Raw genomic sequence first — 16,744 nt, 5'->3', positions numbered from 1 at the left:
TTGACATGTTTTAATCAATTTTAGAATAAAGCTGTAACGTAACAATGTGGACAAAGTTAAGGTCTGAATACTTTCAGAATGTACTGTATCATGGTGGCAAGGCATAAGAACTAACCTGTTAAAGAGCAAACAACTTACCCAGTTATTTTACCCGCCCACCGCTAATGGATATAACCTCCCAATTTGCATGCACTTCTCTGATTGAGGGGTTGGGTTAAATGTGGAAGACACATTTCAGTTGAATACATTCAGTTGAACAACTGACTAGGTATCTGCCCTTTCCCTAGAACTAAGAGCCTGTTTTTTTTATCACACCTTCTCTCGCTGAATTTGTTTCAGCATTTATCCGTCGACAGACGTTTCCTGCCAGCAGGATATCAAAACCGAGTGATGACAGTAGGACGTCACAGATTACCTTGTGTGTCACACTGTAATGGTCGAATTAGGGTGTTGCGTCTGACCATCGCTAGGCAATGGATGTTTCATCTGTCAAGGCAGCCGCTGTGCTCAGCCTTGGTTTTAAAATGGTATCTGATTGATTGGCCTTCATTTTATATGGAAGTGGAACCTTGCGGTAATGCCCGCAAAATTGCTTGATGGCCGTCAAAGTCCACGAGCGTCACTCTTCAGCTTGATTAAACATTTGTTTTTTGTGTGTGTGTGCTCTGTCTCAGTATTTGTGAAGAACTAATAGGAGTTCAATATACAGTACATACTGCGTTTTGTTTGTGTGACCTCATGGTCTTCATACACAAGTTCCCACAATAAATCATGTTAAGATCTTGAGTTCCCTGCCCTCCCATGAGTATAACAAATCCAATGCCTGTTGTGTATGTGTGTACTAGTCTAACAATGGTTGTTGAAAGTGCTCCCCACTAAACTCTTTCCTGTTTGTGTTCCCTATATACAGGGCTCCAGAGATCATCCTGGGTCTGCCGTTCTGTGAGGCCATCGACATGTGGTCCCTGGGCTGTGTCATCGCTGAGCTCTTTCTGGGCTGGCCCCTCTACCCAGGAGCACTGGAGTATGACCAGGTAAATCAAAGCACCTGCCAGACATTGCCAAAGCTAGCAGACTGTCAAGGGAAGAGAACGATACTGACAGAACTGACATCTCAGTGAAGACTGGCCACACACAGACCAGTGGAGCAGTGTAACAGCCCCTGATGCCTGTGTGCTGGTGCATTTTGATTCTAAATGTGATGGTTAAAGCCTCCACTTTTCGTTTGTTTTCTTATTGAAACCCTGTCTTATTTTGTTGGTGCTCTCTAAGCAGTGAAGTATACGAATACAAAATGTCTAATCTGGACATTAATGGAACAGGAAATTGGCTGTGTCATCTTTGATTATTTCCCTTAGGCCAGTAACTACGTGATTGGGACTGAGTCCCCCAGCTTAAAGGGGAGACCATGGGAAAGCTCTGTGGTGTGCTGGGGTAGGGCTGTCATTCTTGTGTCTAGTGGTCATTTGGACCACAACCAGGCAGTAGTGCTTTGCTGACCATGAGCCCCGCTGACTGCTGCACCGCACCAGCGCTGGGTCCAGTTCCACGCCACACAGCAAAATGTATTTATAAGCCTAATGCTAGACACACCACACACACACCTCGACCCCCCCCCACCCCAAGCCTGCACCATCAGCAGGTTCTCACTTCATTGCTCTCACTGTGTTTGTGCAGCGTTGTGGCAACCCAATTTGAATCTCTATAACATCCAAATCATCAAGCCTTAAACAGAGCCAGTTAATCTCGCCGGTCTCCTGGCTGTGTTGAGAGATACAGCGGCAGCTTTGCAGAGTGAGGAAAAACCCCTGCCTCCTGTCCTAACACATGCCTGGTCTTGTAGTTTTAGCAGCTCTAAGGCACAGTGTTTTGGCTGGAAGAGGGTAGCTATGACGTACCCTTTCTGAGCAATAGGCCTTACTGGCTTTACTGTCAGGGACAGATGCTAACTTGTATTTGTCATACTGTCAGTGTCACTGCTCCCACAGGAGATCAAGTGTCCAAAAATCTAAGTCTGTTCTATTGCTGTTTTTAAAAACAATTTTAGTAATGATCTCATGGGCAGCAATGACGTTGTTTGAATAATAAGTAGATCTCTTCATTATTGTTTTTGCTATGTTACCAGATGAGCAACATGTCTTTTTGTAAGGTGATTTTGTTTTTTTTGCAGTTATCTAGGTCACCCTACCTCCACTTTGTGGGATTGGAAAGGTTTCCATGGCAATTTTGGAGCACATTACATCTGTCCTGGGCATGTCAAGTGGCTCTCAGCATATTGACCTGGCAAAGTAGCAAGGGATGAGCAGCAGTACTATAATAGAAGAGTAACTGATATTCCTACTGGGATTATATTTTACAAGTGTATGACGTGTGTCTATTTACTCCGTTTGGAAGACCTACATGTAACCTTTTTGATTAGGTTGGATTAGTAGAGACCGAAACACCCTGTTTGGCTTAAGTGTCTTTGTTCTGCGGGTATGTTTGGGAGGGCTGGGATAGCCGTGTGCCTGTGTCAGGCTCCCGATGTGGGGGTGACGGAATGCTGCTAATGGGAAGTTCTGCTCGACACCTCTCACACAAACCTCACACAGAACTCCATCACCACACTTGGCAGGCCAGTCATCGCATGCCATCAATAGCAGTGCAGTGGTCAGCTCTATTTACGTCCTGCATTAAAATACTATTGTCTAGTTTGTTTTGAAGAATATCTGTGTAGTGCTATCAGGGTTTTCTCAAGATCAAAATGGGGTTTTGGGTGGTTGGCGTGGCTGGGGCATGGCCATGGGCGTGGCCAATGGTGCGGTCGCCGACCACCATTTTTAGAGGCCCTCCTGTTGACTGCAGTAACAAAAGTTAATTTCCTGCAATTCCACATCTTGCCATGGCTTATGCTATCTGACTGACTCAAACATAACAAAATGAGTGGGGTCCCTATTCAATGACAAAAATACAATACACATTTTTGGGGGGAATTTTTGATTCTCTGTCTAGCTTTTATTGTGGTGATTGTTAGTTCTCAAAGATGATCTTATTTGAAAATATAAGTCCATTATCTTTTCTACATACTTTACATCTGGTTTTAGTCATTTAAGTTGACATGTTTTTCCATTATCCTTAATGTTGGTGATTCCTTTGTAGATGTGCCTTCAGAAAGAATTCGTACCCCTTGACTTATTCCACATACAGCCTAAACTCGAAATTGATTAAATATATTTTTTTCATCCTTCTACACACAATACCCCATAATGACAGTGAAAACATGTTTTGAGAAATGTTGGCAAATTTATTAAAGAAATATCTCATATGTATTCGCACCCGTGAGTCAATATTTTGTAGAAGCACCTTTGGCCGTGACTACAGCTTTCAGTCGACTTCGGTATGTCTGTGTCAGCTTTGCACATCTGGATTTGGGGTATTTTCTCCCATTCTTCCTTGTAGATTTTGTCTAGCTTTGTTAAGTTAGATTGATAGTGGTGGTGAACAGCCATCTTCAAGTCTTATCATAGGTTTTCACTGGGATTCCAGTCTGGGCGTTAGCAATTTCCAACGTGGCTTTGGCTGTATGCTTGCGGTCATTGTCCTGTTAGACTGGGGCGAGGATTTACATTCCAAGGTTATTTGTACTTTTTGGTGCAGGTTCTCAAGGATTTGGCTCCATTCGTTGTTCCCTCTATCCTTACCAGACTCTCAGTCCCTCCTCACTGAAAAGCTGCCTACATGCTTCATGATAAGGACGGCGTTAGACGGGTGATGAGCGGTGCCTGGTTTCCTCCAGACATGGAGGGTACATTTTCTCATCAGACCACAGGATCTTTTACATTATGATATCTGTCTTCTCTCTCATAAAACCCAGATTGGTATAGTGTAGTAGAGCTCTCATCTCAGCCAAGGTACGCTGTAGTTCTGTCATTGGGTTCTTGGACACCTCCCTGACCAAGGTCCTTCTTGCCCGTTTGGTCGGACGGCCAGCTCTAGGCAGAGCATGATCAAAGGAAATTGGATGCACCTGAGCTCAATTTGGAGTTTCATAGCAAAGTGGTGTGAATATTTGTATAAATGAGATTACATTTTCATTTAGTTTCATTTTCAATAAATTAGCTAAAATGAAAATGGTTTCACTTTGTTGTTATGGGGTATTTGTGTATAGATGGGTGAGAATCAATATAATCAGGCTGTAACACAACAAAATGTGGAATAAGTCAAGGGGTATGAATACTTTCTGAAGGAACTGTATATTAGTAGGTCCAACAAGCAGGAATATGATGTAAACGCTGCAATCATATTGTCTTTCTCTGTCTCGCTCCTCCACAGATTCGCTACATATCTCAGACACAAGTGTTGCCGGGGGAGCAACTGCTAAACGCGGGGACCAAGACATCCCGCTTCTTCTGCAAAGACTCCGACTCGCCTTATGCTGCCTGGAGACTGAAGGTAACATTGACACTCTCTGATTCCTGAACATGGGCATCCTAGACCAGGGCTAGGCAACTACACTGAACAAAAATATATAAACATCAACATGTGAAATGTTAGTCCCATGTTTCCTGAGCTGAAATAAAAGGTCCCAGAAATGTTCCTTACGCACATAAAGCTTATTTCTCTCAAATGTTGTGCACAAATTTGTTTACGGCCCTGTTATGGAGCATTTCTCCTTTGAAAAGATAATCCATCCACCTGACAGGTGTGGCATATCAAGAAGCTGATTAAGCAGCATGATCATTACACTGTAGATGTATGACGACCTTGTGCTGGGGACAATAAAAAGCCACTCTAAAATGTGCAGTTTTGTCACAACACAATGCCACAGAGTTTTGAGGGAGCATGCAATTGGCATGCTGACTGCAGGAATGTCCATTAGAGCTGTTGCTTTAAAATTGAATGTTAATTTCTCTCTATAAGCTGCCTCCAATGTCGTTTTAGAGAATTTGGCAGTACGTCCAACTGGCCTCACAATCGCAGACCATGTATGGCATCGTGTGGGCGAGTGTTTGCTGATGTCAATGTTGTTAAGAGTGCCCCATGGTGGCGGTGGGGTTATGGTATGGGCAGGCATAAGCTACGGAACACGAACACAATTGCATTTTATCCAAGTCAATTTGAATGCAGAGATACCGTGGCGAGATCCTGAGACCCATTGTCAGTGCCATTCATCCGCCGCCATCACCTCATGTTTCAGCATGATAATGCACAGCCCCGTGTCGCAAGGATCTGTACACAATTCCTGGAAGCTGAAAATGTTTGTTCTTCCGTGGCCTGCATACTCACGACATGCCACCCATTGAGCACATTTGGAATGCTCTGGATCGACGTGTATGACAGCGTGTTCCAGTTCCCGCCAATATCCAGCAACTTTGCCAGCCATTGAAGTGGGGTGGGACAACATGCCACAAATACTGACTGGTTTTCTGATCCACACCCCTACCTTTTTATGTTACCTGTGACCAACGGATGCGTATCTGTTTTTCCAGTCATGTGAACTCCATAGATTAGGGCCTAATTAATTTGATTTCGATTGACTAATTTCTTTATATGAACTGTAACTCTTTTAAATTGTTGCATGTTACGTTTTTTTATATTTTTGTTCAATATAGATTTAGCCGCGGGGTGATTTTTGTCATAGCAGATGGTAGGGGGGCCGGAACATAATTGTAATAATTTTGAGTACTGCAAATGGGCCACAACTAAGCCAAAAAATGTATTGTATTTGATTACATTGAGACACGATCACATATCTATTTTATTTGTGGGAATACTTGAACAGATTTCCAGATTTTTTTTATTATTTTTTATTATTATTATTATTTTTTGCTGAACTGGTGATTTTTTTTTTTGTGTGTTTGCAAAAAAAATAAATCACTCACTGGCCAAAAACTGAACCGCCTGTTGCCGACCCCTGTCATAAACCATCAACAGATCCAGTTCTGAGTACGCTAGGTAGAATTCTAGAGAATGCATTTTCACAATTGAAGACCCCTCACATTTTCTGTTTCTGCAGACGACAGAGGAGCATGAGACTGAGACGGGGATGAAATCCAAAGAGGCCAGGAAGTACATTTTTAGCAGTCTGGATGACATAGCACATGTGAGTACAGAACTTTGCTTAAATGTCCCGTGTGGCTCAGTTGGTAGAGCATGGCGCTTGCAACGCCAGGGTTGTGGGTTCATTCCCCACGGGGGGACCAGGATGAATATGTATGAACTTTCCAATTTGTAAGTCGCTCTGGATAAGAGCGTCTGCTAAATGACTTAAATGTAAATGTGTCAGATCACATCATTCAAAGTACGAATTTGCGTACAGGTAAATTATGATTTGTGAAAACGACCATTTGATACAGTAGTGTGACAAGTATACCTGTGTATTTTGATACATAGTAGCTAAAGATGTTGGTTTTGTTTTGCCGCCTTAGGTGAATCTGGTGCTGAATATGGAGGGCAGTGACTCGCTGGCAGAGAAGGCAGACCGGATGGAGTTTGTGGGCCTGCTGAAGACCATGTTGCTGATTGATGCTGAGAATAGGCTCGCTCCCTCAGATGCCCTCAACCATCCCTTTGTCACCATGCAGCACCTTCTTGACTTCCCCCACAGCAATCAGTAAGTCTAACCTAGGGATAAACAATGACATAACAAACCAACAAAAGCTCTTCCATGCTCTACCAAGAAATTAACTACAAACTGATTACAGATGGACACGGATCAGAAGTAGGCTGCAATGTTCCATGAATGCGCTCTGCCCGATCGTCCATCTCACCCGTTCTCCCTTTTCTCCAGTGTTCAATCGTGTTTCCACATCATGGATGCCTGTCAATCACGTCCCAACACTTACGATACACTCAACCGCAACAAAGCGCCGTTCCACAGACCCTCAACCAACTCAGCTGGACTGCCAATGGCCTTCAGTAAAATGGGATCGGTTCACTCCCAGGTAATCTATTCACAATTACAAGAAGCTTAATGTATGGTCTGAATGGATGTAAACTGGAAATCTATGTTACATTTATGGTTGTGGTAAATAGACTTCTTATTTAACCAATATTGCCACCTACAGGATTATTGGTGCTATTGAATTGCTATTAATTGCTATTAATATTTACCTTTTAATGGTACTGCTGTCTCTCTCACTTCAGTGTCTGAAGTAAATAATGAAAAGAAAAGTTGATTAAACTTAACCCCCCCCCCCCCCCCCAAGCAGGCTTTGACGCAGTCTGCTCCCTCTGGTATGCATCCTGGGATGCTGCAGACTGGAAATGGTCAGTTTGGGTGTAACGACTCCTTTCAGCCAGCCCTCATCCTTTGCCCCCCAACCATGCAAGGTATGGATCGCCTCAAATTAGCACACAGTCAAGTCACTTCATGAAAGATACAATATTAATGCTGGATTTACAGTGGCCATGTCGATCAAAGTTCAAATCCAATACTAGGCTATGCTTGTTGTTTTTGTAGGTAACCCAAACCAGTCAGGATATGCAGTTCGGATGGAGAACACGATACCAATGGTGAACCAAGCCCCTCCCATACAGCCTTTGCAGATGCGACCTGGAGTTATGGCACAGGTGAGACTGGCTCACATTGGGGATATTTGTATACAGGGGTCAGATGCCACACTGTACTTAGTTGAGGTCCTTGACTCATGCTAGTCGGAGGTAACACTTTCAAGTGAGGCGGTTCAGGAGTTTGCCGCATCTTAAAGGTTTATGGCGTGTTAATGATTCCTGTCTTTTTTCTTTGCAGCAACCGTGGCCAAGTAGAGGCCAGCAAATCCTGGTACCAGCCTGGCAGCAAGTGGCTCCTCCTACCACCGCTATGGCTTCTGATACTGTGGCTGGACCACAGAGGCTCAGTGACTGGGGGTGAGTTAGTTTACCATAGAAGATATTACCTTTTTAACACTTCACTTGCCCCTTTGTACTGTGGAGATAAAACGTGTATATAATGTTGTTGTTTTGCCTTTTTAAAGGAAAGTACGGCAACACAGCAATCATTACACCAACATGATGCAGCCTATTCTAACCAACCAAATGACCATGTCCGGTCCACAACCAATCAACATTGGAATTGCACACGTGGTGTGGCCACAGCCGCACGCCAACAAGAGGAACCAGCCCAGTCAGAACAGGTGAGATTTCCTTCTTCAGCCCAACGCTTCTCCTCTATGTTCCAGTTAGATAGTGTCCATGGCAAATCAATGCTGTTGAATTGACCCGACTTCATTGTTTCTGGCTTGATAAATTATTGATTTTGCATCATCATGATAAGGTGGCTGTTGACACTTTGCTTCTTGAAAGTCTAATATTTTTATCTTGACTGTTTTGGGACTATAATGGACTAACAAAAAAAGTATAAATTTATAGTTTTGAGTGGATTTTCCCTTTTAGTGAGTGTACTACTAAATCATAGTCATATTTTTCTTACATAAACAATAGTCAATGTACGGATGAACAACTTTTACTCTACTACCTATTAGGAGCATGAACTACTCACACAACAACAGGGACATCCAAATCTCAATGTGCCGATCTCCAAAGATGTCCGACCGTGTTAGTAACACAGGAGGAGGCGATTCGTCCCATCGGGAGAGGCCTGTGGAGGTTCAGCAGGAAAGGCATGAAGAAGTGAGCTGCTGTAAGGCAGTGGAGGACGAGCGGATAGATATGTCCCACCAGCAGCGAGAGTCTGTGGTCATCGATGACCTACCCAGCCCCACCCTCAGCGTAATCAGTATCAGCAGTGACACGGATGGGGAGGAGGATTCTTCCTGCAGGTGCAAAGGCGGCTCTGACTGCGAGGCTTGTAAGGGCTCTCTGAACATGGAGAGGGTGTGCTCCCTCAGCAGCCCAGACAGCACCCTCAGCACCAGCTCCTCTGCCTCGGTGCAGTCCAGCCCGTCCCCCTGCAAGAGGCCCAACAGGTACTGCCAAACTGCACAACTTTTGATAACTTGCCTGAGGGGCAAAAGTCTTGATCATCAGTGGCACGCCTGGGCATTTAGTTGTTCTGTTAGCTATTCTGTTATTGATTGTGTTTGTCTGTTTTCAGCATGTCTGAGGACGATGGTCATGGGAGCGGCTGCGAGACGGTAGACGGTTCCCCCGCCTCGGACTCCAGCCAGAGCCACAGCCCCTACCTGGAGAGCCGCTACCTAGGCAACCACAACCATCAGTCCCTGGGTATGACGACGCGTGGCATGGACCCCGAGAACGAGCCCAGCAAGCTCCCAGTGAGAACCATGGTGGTGCCCCCTATGAGGGTGGTGCAGAACAACAACAACATGGACCAGCACACAGCCAGAACGGGTCAGTTTCTATTTGGAGAATTTCAAGTCAAAATTGTTTCAGTAATAACAGTAAGAATAGGCCTATACAGTTATCTTTTGTTTCAGTTTTGTGTAATGCAAAGGCCTGGTTAAACTGATCTCTGAACTGTTAAAAGTTAGTTTATGGAATTTCTTTCCTCAATGAGTTTGAGCCAATTAGTTGTGTTGTGACAAGGTAGGGGTGGTATACAGAAGATAGCCCTATTTGGTAAAATACCAAGTCCATATTATGGAAAGAACAGCTCAAATAAGCAAAGAGAAACAACAGTCCGTCATTACTTTAAGACATGAAGGTCAGTCAATCTGGAAAATTTCAAGAACTTTGAAAGTTTCTTCGAGTGCAGTTGAAAAAACCATCAAGCACTATGATGAAACTGGCTCATGAGGACCGCCACAGGAATGGAAGACCCAGAGTTACCTCTCCTGCAGAGGATAAGTTCATTAGAATTACCAGCCTCAGAAATTGTAGCCCAAATAAATGCTTCAGGGTTCAAGTAACAGACACATCTCAACATCAACTGTTCAGAGGAGACTGTGTGAATCAGGCCTTCATGGTCGAATTGCTGCAAAGAACCCACTACTAAAGGAAACCAATAAGAAGACGAGACTTGCTTCAGCCAAGAAACACGATTTAATGTACATTAAATCGGTGGAAATCTGTCGTTTGGCCTGATGTGTCCAAATTTGATATTTTTGGTTCCAAGCGCTGTGTCTTTGTGAGATGCAGAGTAGGTGAACGGATGATCTCTGCATGTGTGAGTCCCACCGTGAAGCATGGAGGAGGTGTGATGGTTTTGGGGTGCTTTGCTGGTGACACTGTTGGTGATTTGTTTAGAATTCAATAAGAAATTTCTGAATGGTTAGTCCTCGGGGTTTTGCCTGCTACATAAGTTCTGTGACATGACTCACAGACATGATTCAAACCGTTTTAGAAACTTCAGAGTGTTTTCTATCCAAATCTACTAATAATATGCATATCTTATATTCTGGGGATGAGTAGAAGGAAGTTGAAATTGGGCACGCTATTTATCCAAAAGTGAAAATGCTGCCCCTATCCTAGAGAAGTTAAGACACTGGTAATGCCACAATCCAGACATGATCAACCTCAAACCATCCATCTGCACTGTCAGATGTTCTTGAATTTTCATATACAGCGCATAATGGCAAGGTTTTTTCTGCCACCTACATCCAAGCAGTATAAAATAAATACTTGTTTTTTTGGGGGGGGTGGGGGTGGTGTAAGTCAAAGATAATGGACTTATATATTTTGTAATAATATAATCTTTGAGAACTAACAATCACTAAAAATAATGGCTAGGCAGTCAGAGAATAGAAAATTGAGAAAACAGTCAATTTTTAGCAGTATTTATTTTGTTTGAGCGAAAGAACACTGCATGGCAAAATTCATGGAATTGCAGAAAATTTGCTTTAAAACTGAATATACTGCCAAATTCCACCTTCTAAAACAACGTTGGAGGTGGCTTATGGTAGAATTTTATGTAAATTTCTCTATGACAACAGCTCTGTTGGACATTCCTGCAGTCATCATGGCAATTGCACACTCCCTCAACTTGAGACATCTGTGGCATTGTGTTGTGTGACAAAACTGCACATTTTAGAGTGGCCTCTTATTGCCCACAGCACAAGGTGCACCTGTGTAATGATCATGCTGTTTAATAAGTTTCTTGATATGCCACACCTGTCAGGTGGATGGATTATCTTGGCCAAGGAGAAATGCTCACTAACAGGGATGTACACAAGTTTGTGCACAAAATTTGAGAGAAAGAAGCTTTTGGTGCATATGGAAAGGATCTTTTTTTCCTGGATCTTTTATTTCAGTTAATGAAAAATGGGACCAACACTTTGTTGCGCTTAGGTTTTTGTTCAGTATATATTTTTGTGCACATTTAACCACTTTTTTGGGGTAGGCACAAAACTACCTTCATACTTCCATACATTTTTTAAAACTGGTACCAGTTACCTTCAGACGAGTCCCATTGCACTTGTGACCATGAGTCTCCCCTTTCCATAGAGTGGTCATAATATTCTGTAGGTTAAAACGTGCGGACGCTACAGGGGCAAATCGATAGATTTTTTCCCGCCTTGTCGGCTTGGGTATTCGAACCAGCGACCTGTCGTTTACCGGCCCTACTCTTTTAACTGCTAAGCTACCTGCCGCCCTTAGCCCTGAAATCGAATCCATGTGCCATCTGCTGATCGTAAGCCTCAGACCTGGTGCCAAATAGAGATCCTCTCTAGTGGGCCATGCGGATGAAACCGAGATGAATACTCTTACTAATGGGCTTCATTACCACTAGCAAGGAGGAGCAATTCTATTTCTGTCTGCCGAAGTTTCTCTCTCTGTGTTTATTTCAGCAAGGCATGCTCTCGTTTCCAGTGGGTCCTTATTGGTGTTGTTTTACCCTGTCATATTAAAATACTTATTTTATCTGTTAGTCTTACCGATCCCTTTTCTGATTTCTCTTGCAGTCTTCGAAATCTCGTGCCAGTCCAAAGGGCGTTGTGCTCCCGGACGACTGAACCACCACTCCGCACCTCTCCATCCCCGGCAGCAACAGAAGATGACCGCATTCCAGCAGCAGCCCCTGGGCTTTGGCCAGGTCAGTCCCCCCCTTCTTACTGGTCTCTTCCAAGTTTTGACATTCAAATCTAATTCTACCGGCATCATTTTACTTTGTTAACATTTGAGTAATTTAGCAGGTGCTCTTATCTAGAACGACTTAGTTTGTAGTGGTGTCTAACGGTTTCTCTCTCTCCTCTGCCCACCCTCAGGTCCAGCATTACGGCTCCTGCAACAAGGAGTGGAACGGAAACTATGGGCAGCACCGGCGGCCGCACGCTTACATCCCTCCCACGGTGCACGGCCACGCTTTCACCCTCCCCCACAGCAGCCCCACCCACAACTCGGGACACCACCCCCAGGCCGCTCTACTCTCCTACCCTCCCTCGGCGCCCGTCGCCCACCTTCTGGCCTCGCCCTGCGCCCAGCGGCCCGTCCTGCAGCCCACCTACGGCATTGTCCACCAGGTGACCATGGGCATCAACCACCGGCTGCTGCCCTCGCCCACCATCCACCACCAGGGCCAGTACAACCCCCTCTTTCCACCACACTCCTACATCGCCTCGCCCGCCTATACAGGTTTTCCCCTCAGCCCCACCAAACTCAACCAGTACCCTTACATCTGAGAACCAGCCACCCAGGGCCATGGGCCAGCAGAGGCAGCCAGCAGTGACAACTACAACCAAGGCCTTCATCTGTCATCTCTCAAGTTATGACAGATAAAGAATCCCCTTTGACTTTTACAAATTATGTTGGTTGATGGTGATGATAAAAGAATTGAAACCGTTAGCTTTAAAAAAAATATATATATAATAGTTATAAACACATCATGGAAAAGAATGAATGAATCAGTGAATGATTAAGAAATTCTCACTTTTAATGTGTTTTTGCACATTTGCTCTGCTTTGTCATTTGGATCGAATGGTTCTCTCTATGAAATGGGTCAAATGGAGGGGGTTAGAGGTCGTTTTCTCAACCCCCCCTTTTCCTGTTTTTCTGTATTGCCTTCTATCTAGCACGTGTGCTAATCACATCACTCGTTAAGCCATCCCAGTCTCCAGTGCTTGGACAGCAGAAGTTTGTCTCCGTTCGTTTGTTGGTTCATTGTGGTGTAAAGGTGTTACTGTGTTGTTTGCTAATGTCCTCTGTGTTTTCAGTGTGATACTGTCAGTGGTCTGAAAAGGTTGTTCCACACGCTGCATGACGTCGCATGGGCAAAATAACTTAGTCGAGTCGTTGACAGATGCTTAGATGTCACTCTTTATATGTGTACTGTGAGACTTGCTGCATCGTAACTTGTTCCCACGCCTATTAGTGCCTTAAATATATGAGGTTGTTAATGTTACTTATCGCACGCGCGCGTGTATATATATATATAAAATGTACTGGACTGCAGCACTTGAAGATAATTTTTACTCTGATATGCTTATCAGATAATCAAATAAGTCATGCTTATTTGGCCTCACTGTATATTTGAGTAGTTGGGCTTCTTTTACCAGAGGACGCCGGCATGCTTTGCTGTGGCAAATGTTTATTTGGTTTGGACTTTATCCAAATGAACTAATGTACATAAAACACAATTTGAATGATTTTAATATTTGATAATCAATTTCTAGTCACTTAGTACTTATTTACTAACAGTATTGACATTGTTTTTTTGAAATTGCAGTACAATCTAGATATTAGGCGCTGGTTTGCTGTGTTATGGTTTTTTACAGCCTTTTTCTTAGATTAATACTGATGTGAGGCATAATGTTGACTATCGACAAACATGCAAATAGTTGGTTGGTTCTTAGTACAGTATGATCTCATTATCTTCAGAACACCTATACAGTGTTTGATATACCCATCTATCAACCTACAGTATAATTGCTGGACTATGTAGTGCTTGACAAGGTGTATTGGTTGAGTGCAATTTGCTTTCATTGTTCCATTTTAAAGATTTGTCGTCGTCAACTGCTTAGTGCTTATTTTCTACATTCCGTCAGGGAGGAAATATATTTTTGTGTGAATTTTGTTTTTAAGTGCTTGCATTAGGTTTTTGTCTTTCCTTACTTTCAAATGAAAATGCTCTTTTAGCACCAAAGACTAATTCATATCCTAAGCAAGGTAGCTACTCTTTCTTTTTCCGTTGACCTCAAGTATTCTGGAGTCATCGAGATGAAATATATTTTTAAAAGGTTTGAGGTTTTATTTTCAGCATTTTGGGCAAGTTGTATGATATTATGTATTGAATGTATCCTAGATAAGCTGCTAGCTATGTACTGATTGCCACATCAAAATGATTAACTTAGTTCTTACTCTGCGTTCTTACTTTTGTATAGTTTTAATTACCATATAATAGAGGTGGATTTTATTTTAGTATAGAGTATACTTAATGGCATTAAGACTTGTTAGTGCCTCTATATTTGCTTTGACATTTTGAAGTGCGATTGTATCTACTGTATTGCAAGTAATGGAATTTAGCTTTTTTTTTGTTGGGTTTTATTTTTTATTTTTTGTGTGCGCATATAGCATCAGTATTTTATCTTATTAATTATAGGTTGGGTTCATCATTGCATACAGTAATTGATGTGTTGACGATTTTGTGTTGAGTTTTAGTTATTATTCTGTTAACACGCTCAAGAGCCTACATCTTACTCACATTATCATTGACAGATCTGTATTACCATGCAGATATATTTACTGCAACACATCTATTTGGTCCTTATCTAAACATTGGGCTACAGAGAGGCCTTCACACGCGTACTATTTGTTATGAAATGCATCGGTAAGCACTTGTTCAAATTGATTGAACTCTCAATATGCTCATCAGGTTCGGTATAAAGCAAAATCCCACTCAGTTTTCATGAAATTGCTGTGCTCTGTGGACTTTGACTATATGATTTTTTCCCCTAGGCATTTATTTTAAGCCTAAGAAAATGTTCTAAGCCCACTTTTTGTATCTAAAGTGGATTGAGACAGATTTTCTACAGATTATTCTGACCTTTTCATAGTTGATTGACTGAGGCATATGGGTGGGATTTTTCTTAAATCTTTAATCCAAACAAGGGGGATGATGACTGATCTTTTTCGCTTTCAAATCTTGCTACTCCTTTTGTAGTCTTTCATTACATTGTGGACTGAGAGATTGTTTACTCACTAGCCCCACAACCCCAGACACACACGGATGCATTTTTCTCATTCTGACTGTCTACAACCTAGTGCCTTTTCAGATTTGTGATCCAGAGAATAACTGTTGGTGATAGCTCCCTTACCCCTAGGCAGTCCCCTCTCCTGCAGAGTGGTGGCAGTAGAGTCAGACGTGGATGCTCCTCAACAGAATAGAGTATTACACATCCAAGTGGCAGGATGTTAGGATTAAGCAGCCTTGTGTTTTTTCAGGACTTCTGCAGCCTGTCTCCAAATCCAAATATGTTTTACATGTTTGCCATCAAGTGAGAAAGCATTCTGCTTTTGGACTCGTGTACAATATAGTAGAGCTGACAAATACAATGCATTCTTCTCTCTGAGAAGCTCTTATGGGTGCTGGCTTCTATCTTCAGATCACTTGACCCCAATGCGCAACCTTAAACATATGGTCTGAATCCATAAAGCTTTTCTACAGAATATAAAAATACAATGTTATTCTTAGTCAGGGAATATTTTTTTACACTCTTCACCCAAGACGCAGTTTCTCTCTTATTGGACATGCACAAATGCAAAGCTTTACATACAATGTGAATGTATATGTGGAGTTGAGCATATGTTGGTTTGCAGACTTGACAAAATGTTTTTTTTTAGTTTTTGATGGCTACAGAGAATTCTATTCTGTGTATATGATAAACATCCATATAGCAGCCTTAGTTTTGATGAATCACTTGTTGGTATTTGCTTTAACATCCCACGTAAATATTAGGTCCAAAGTTGTCACATATACTGCAACTGTATTGTATTGTTTTATGACTTCCTATATGATTCATTCAGGGTCTTTTGTGTTGTCCAGTATTCTACTGTATTAACCTTCCAATCCTTACCACTTTGTTTGATTGCTTTGGATCTTTTTTGCAGGAATTTCACCTGTTAGCAGAAGTTGTATTTCACTTCAATTTATTGGATAATATACGGTATCTAAACAACACAGCATATAGACTTGATTGGAACTGTTACTGGTTTAATGTGTAGTTTTTGTGGCTTTATGATTTTGTTTGCTTTTGATTTTATGCTACACTAGTTTGCCATGTAGCAAATGCACTGTGCAATATATATACATTATGAGGACTGGGACAATTTATTATTTTGGATGTAATGTCTTTTACAGTTTGCGGTTGTATTTCTCTCTAGTTCTCAGTGATTTCAATGTGACCAAGCCTTATGTACTTTGTCACAAAAAGCGGGTTTTCCTGGTGAATATTGGCGAGTGTCAAATTAAGAATTGGTGTACTATTGTCAAGATTCACTTTGAATAAAAAAAAATGATATTGCTTCAGCCATCTTGCTTGTCACTGTGTTACTCCAGTTTTGCACAAGGTATTTGTTTTGCTAACTTGTATTTTACAGTTTGTCCAATTTCAGATGCAGTACAATACAGTAGATGAAACGGGTCGAAGCCAATAGCACCACCCTGTGCAAGCAGAGTAGAAAAGCACTACCTGTATTTTGATTGCATTGACCACGTACAGTATAGGGCATGCTACATCACTATGATTTACATGACACATTGTTCCTCAGCCTATGCCTGGAGTGTTCTAAATAATAGCAGACATGTTAATATAAGCTGTCATTTTGAAACCAGGCCAATTGTTTTTAAATGACATGTAGCTTATGCAATGCTGTTCACAACCCAGATCTCAAATGTCTCATCACTTATGTA

The 16,744-nt window shown here is 42.3% G+C and overlaps 1 protein-coding gene across 1 annotated transcript in view; it reads left to right on the top strand.

Annotated features, from left to right (window-relative positions):
- LOC120053292 (homeodomain-interacting protein kinase 3-like) overlaps positions 1 to 16,362 on the top strand; it is a gene marked incomplete at its 5' end in the record, with an annotated part of 44,626 nt that extends 28,264 nt beyond the window's left edge. The window contains 13 exons of the mRNA XM_039000427.1: positions 911 to 1,034; positions 4,312 to 4,431; positions 5,996 to 6,082; positions 6,408 to 6,592; positions 6,770 to 6,923; positions 7,191 to 7,311; positions 7,442 to 7,551; positions 7,730 to 7,848; positions 7,956 to 8,114; positions 8,463 to 8,906; positions 9,035 to 9,291; positions 11,802 to 11,932; positions 12,105 to 16,362. Coding sequence (XP_038856355.1) covers positions 911 to 1,034; positions 4,312 to 4,431; positions 5,996 to 6,082; positions 6,408 to 6,592; positions 6,770 to 6,923; positions 7,191 to 7,311; positions 7,442 to 7,551; positions 7,730 to 7,848; positions 7,956 to 8,114; positions 8,463 to 8,906; positions 9,035 to 9,291; positions 11,802 to 11,932; positions 12,105 to 12,518 — 2,425 coding nt within the window. The remainder of the gene's footprint in view (positions 1 to 910; positions 1,035 to 4,311; positions 4,432 to 5,995; positions 6,083 to 6,407; positions 6,593 to 6,769; positions 6,924 to 7,190; positions 7,312 to 7,441; positions 7,552 to 7,729; positions 7,849 to 7,955; positions 8,115 to 8,462; positions 8,907 to 9,034; positions 9,292 to 11,801; positions 11,933 to 12,104) is intronic.
- Between the last annotated feature and the right edge of the window lie 382 nt (positions 16,363 to 16,744).

This window comes from Salvelinus namaycush, chromosome 9, assembly GCF_016432855.1.
Source record: "Salvelinus namaycush isolate Seneca chromosome 9, SaNama_1.0, whole genome shotgun sequence".
Lineage (NCBI taxonomy): Eukaryota > Metazoa > Chordata > Actinopteri > Salmoniformes > Salmonidae > Salvelinus > Salvelinus namaycush.
Note: the sequence above shows the minus strand (reverse complement) of the source record. Positions and strands in the feature narration are given on the sequence as shown.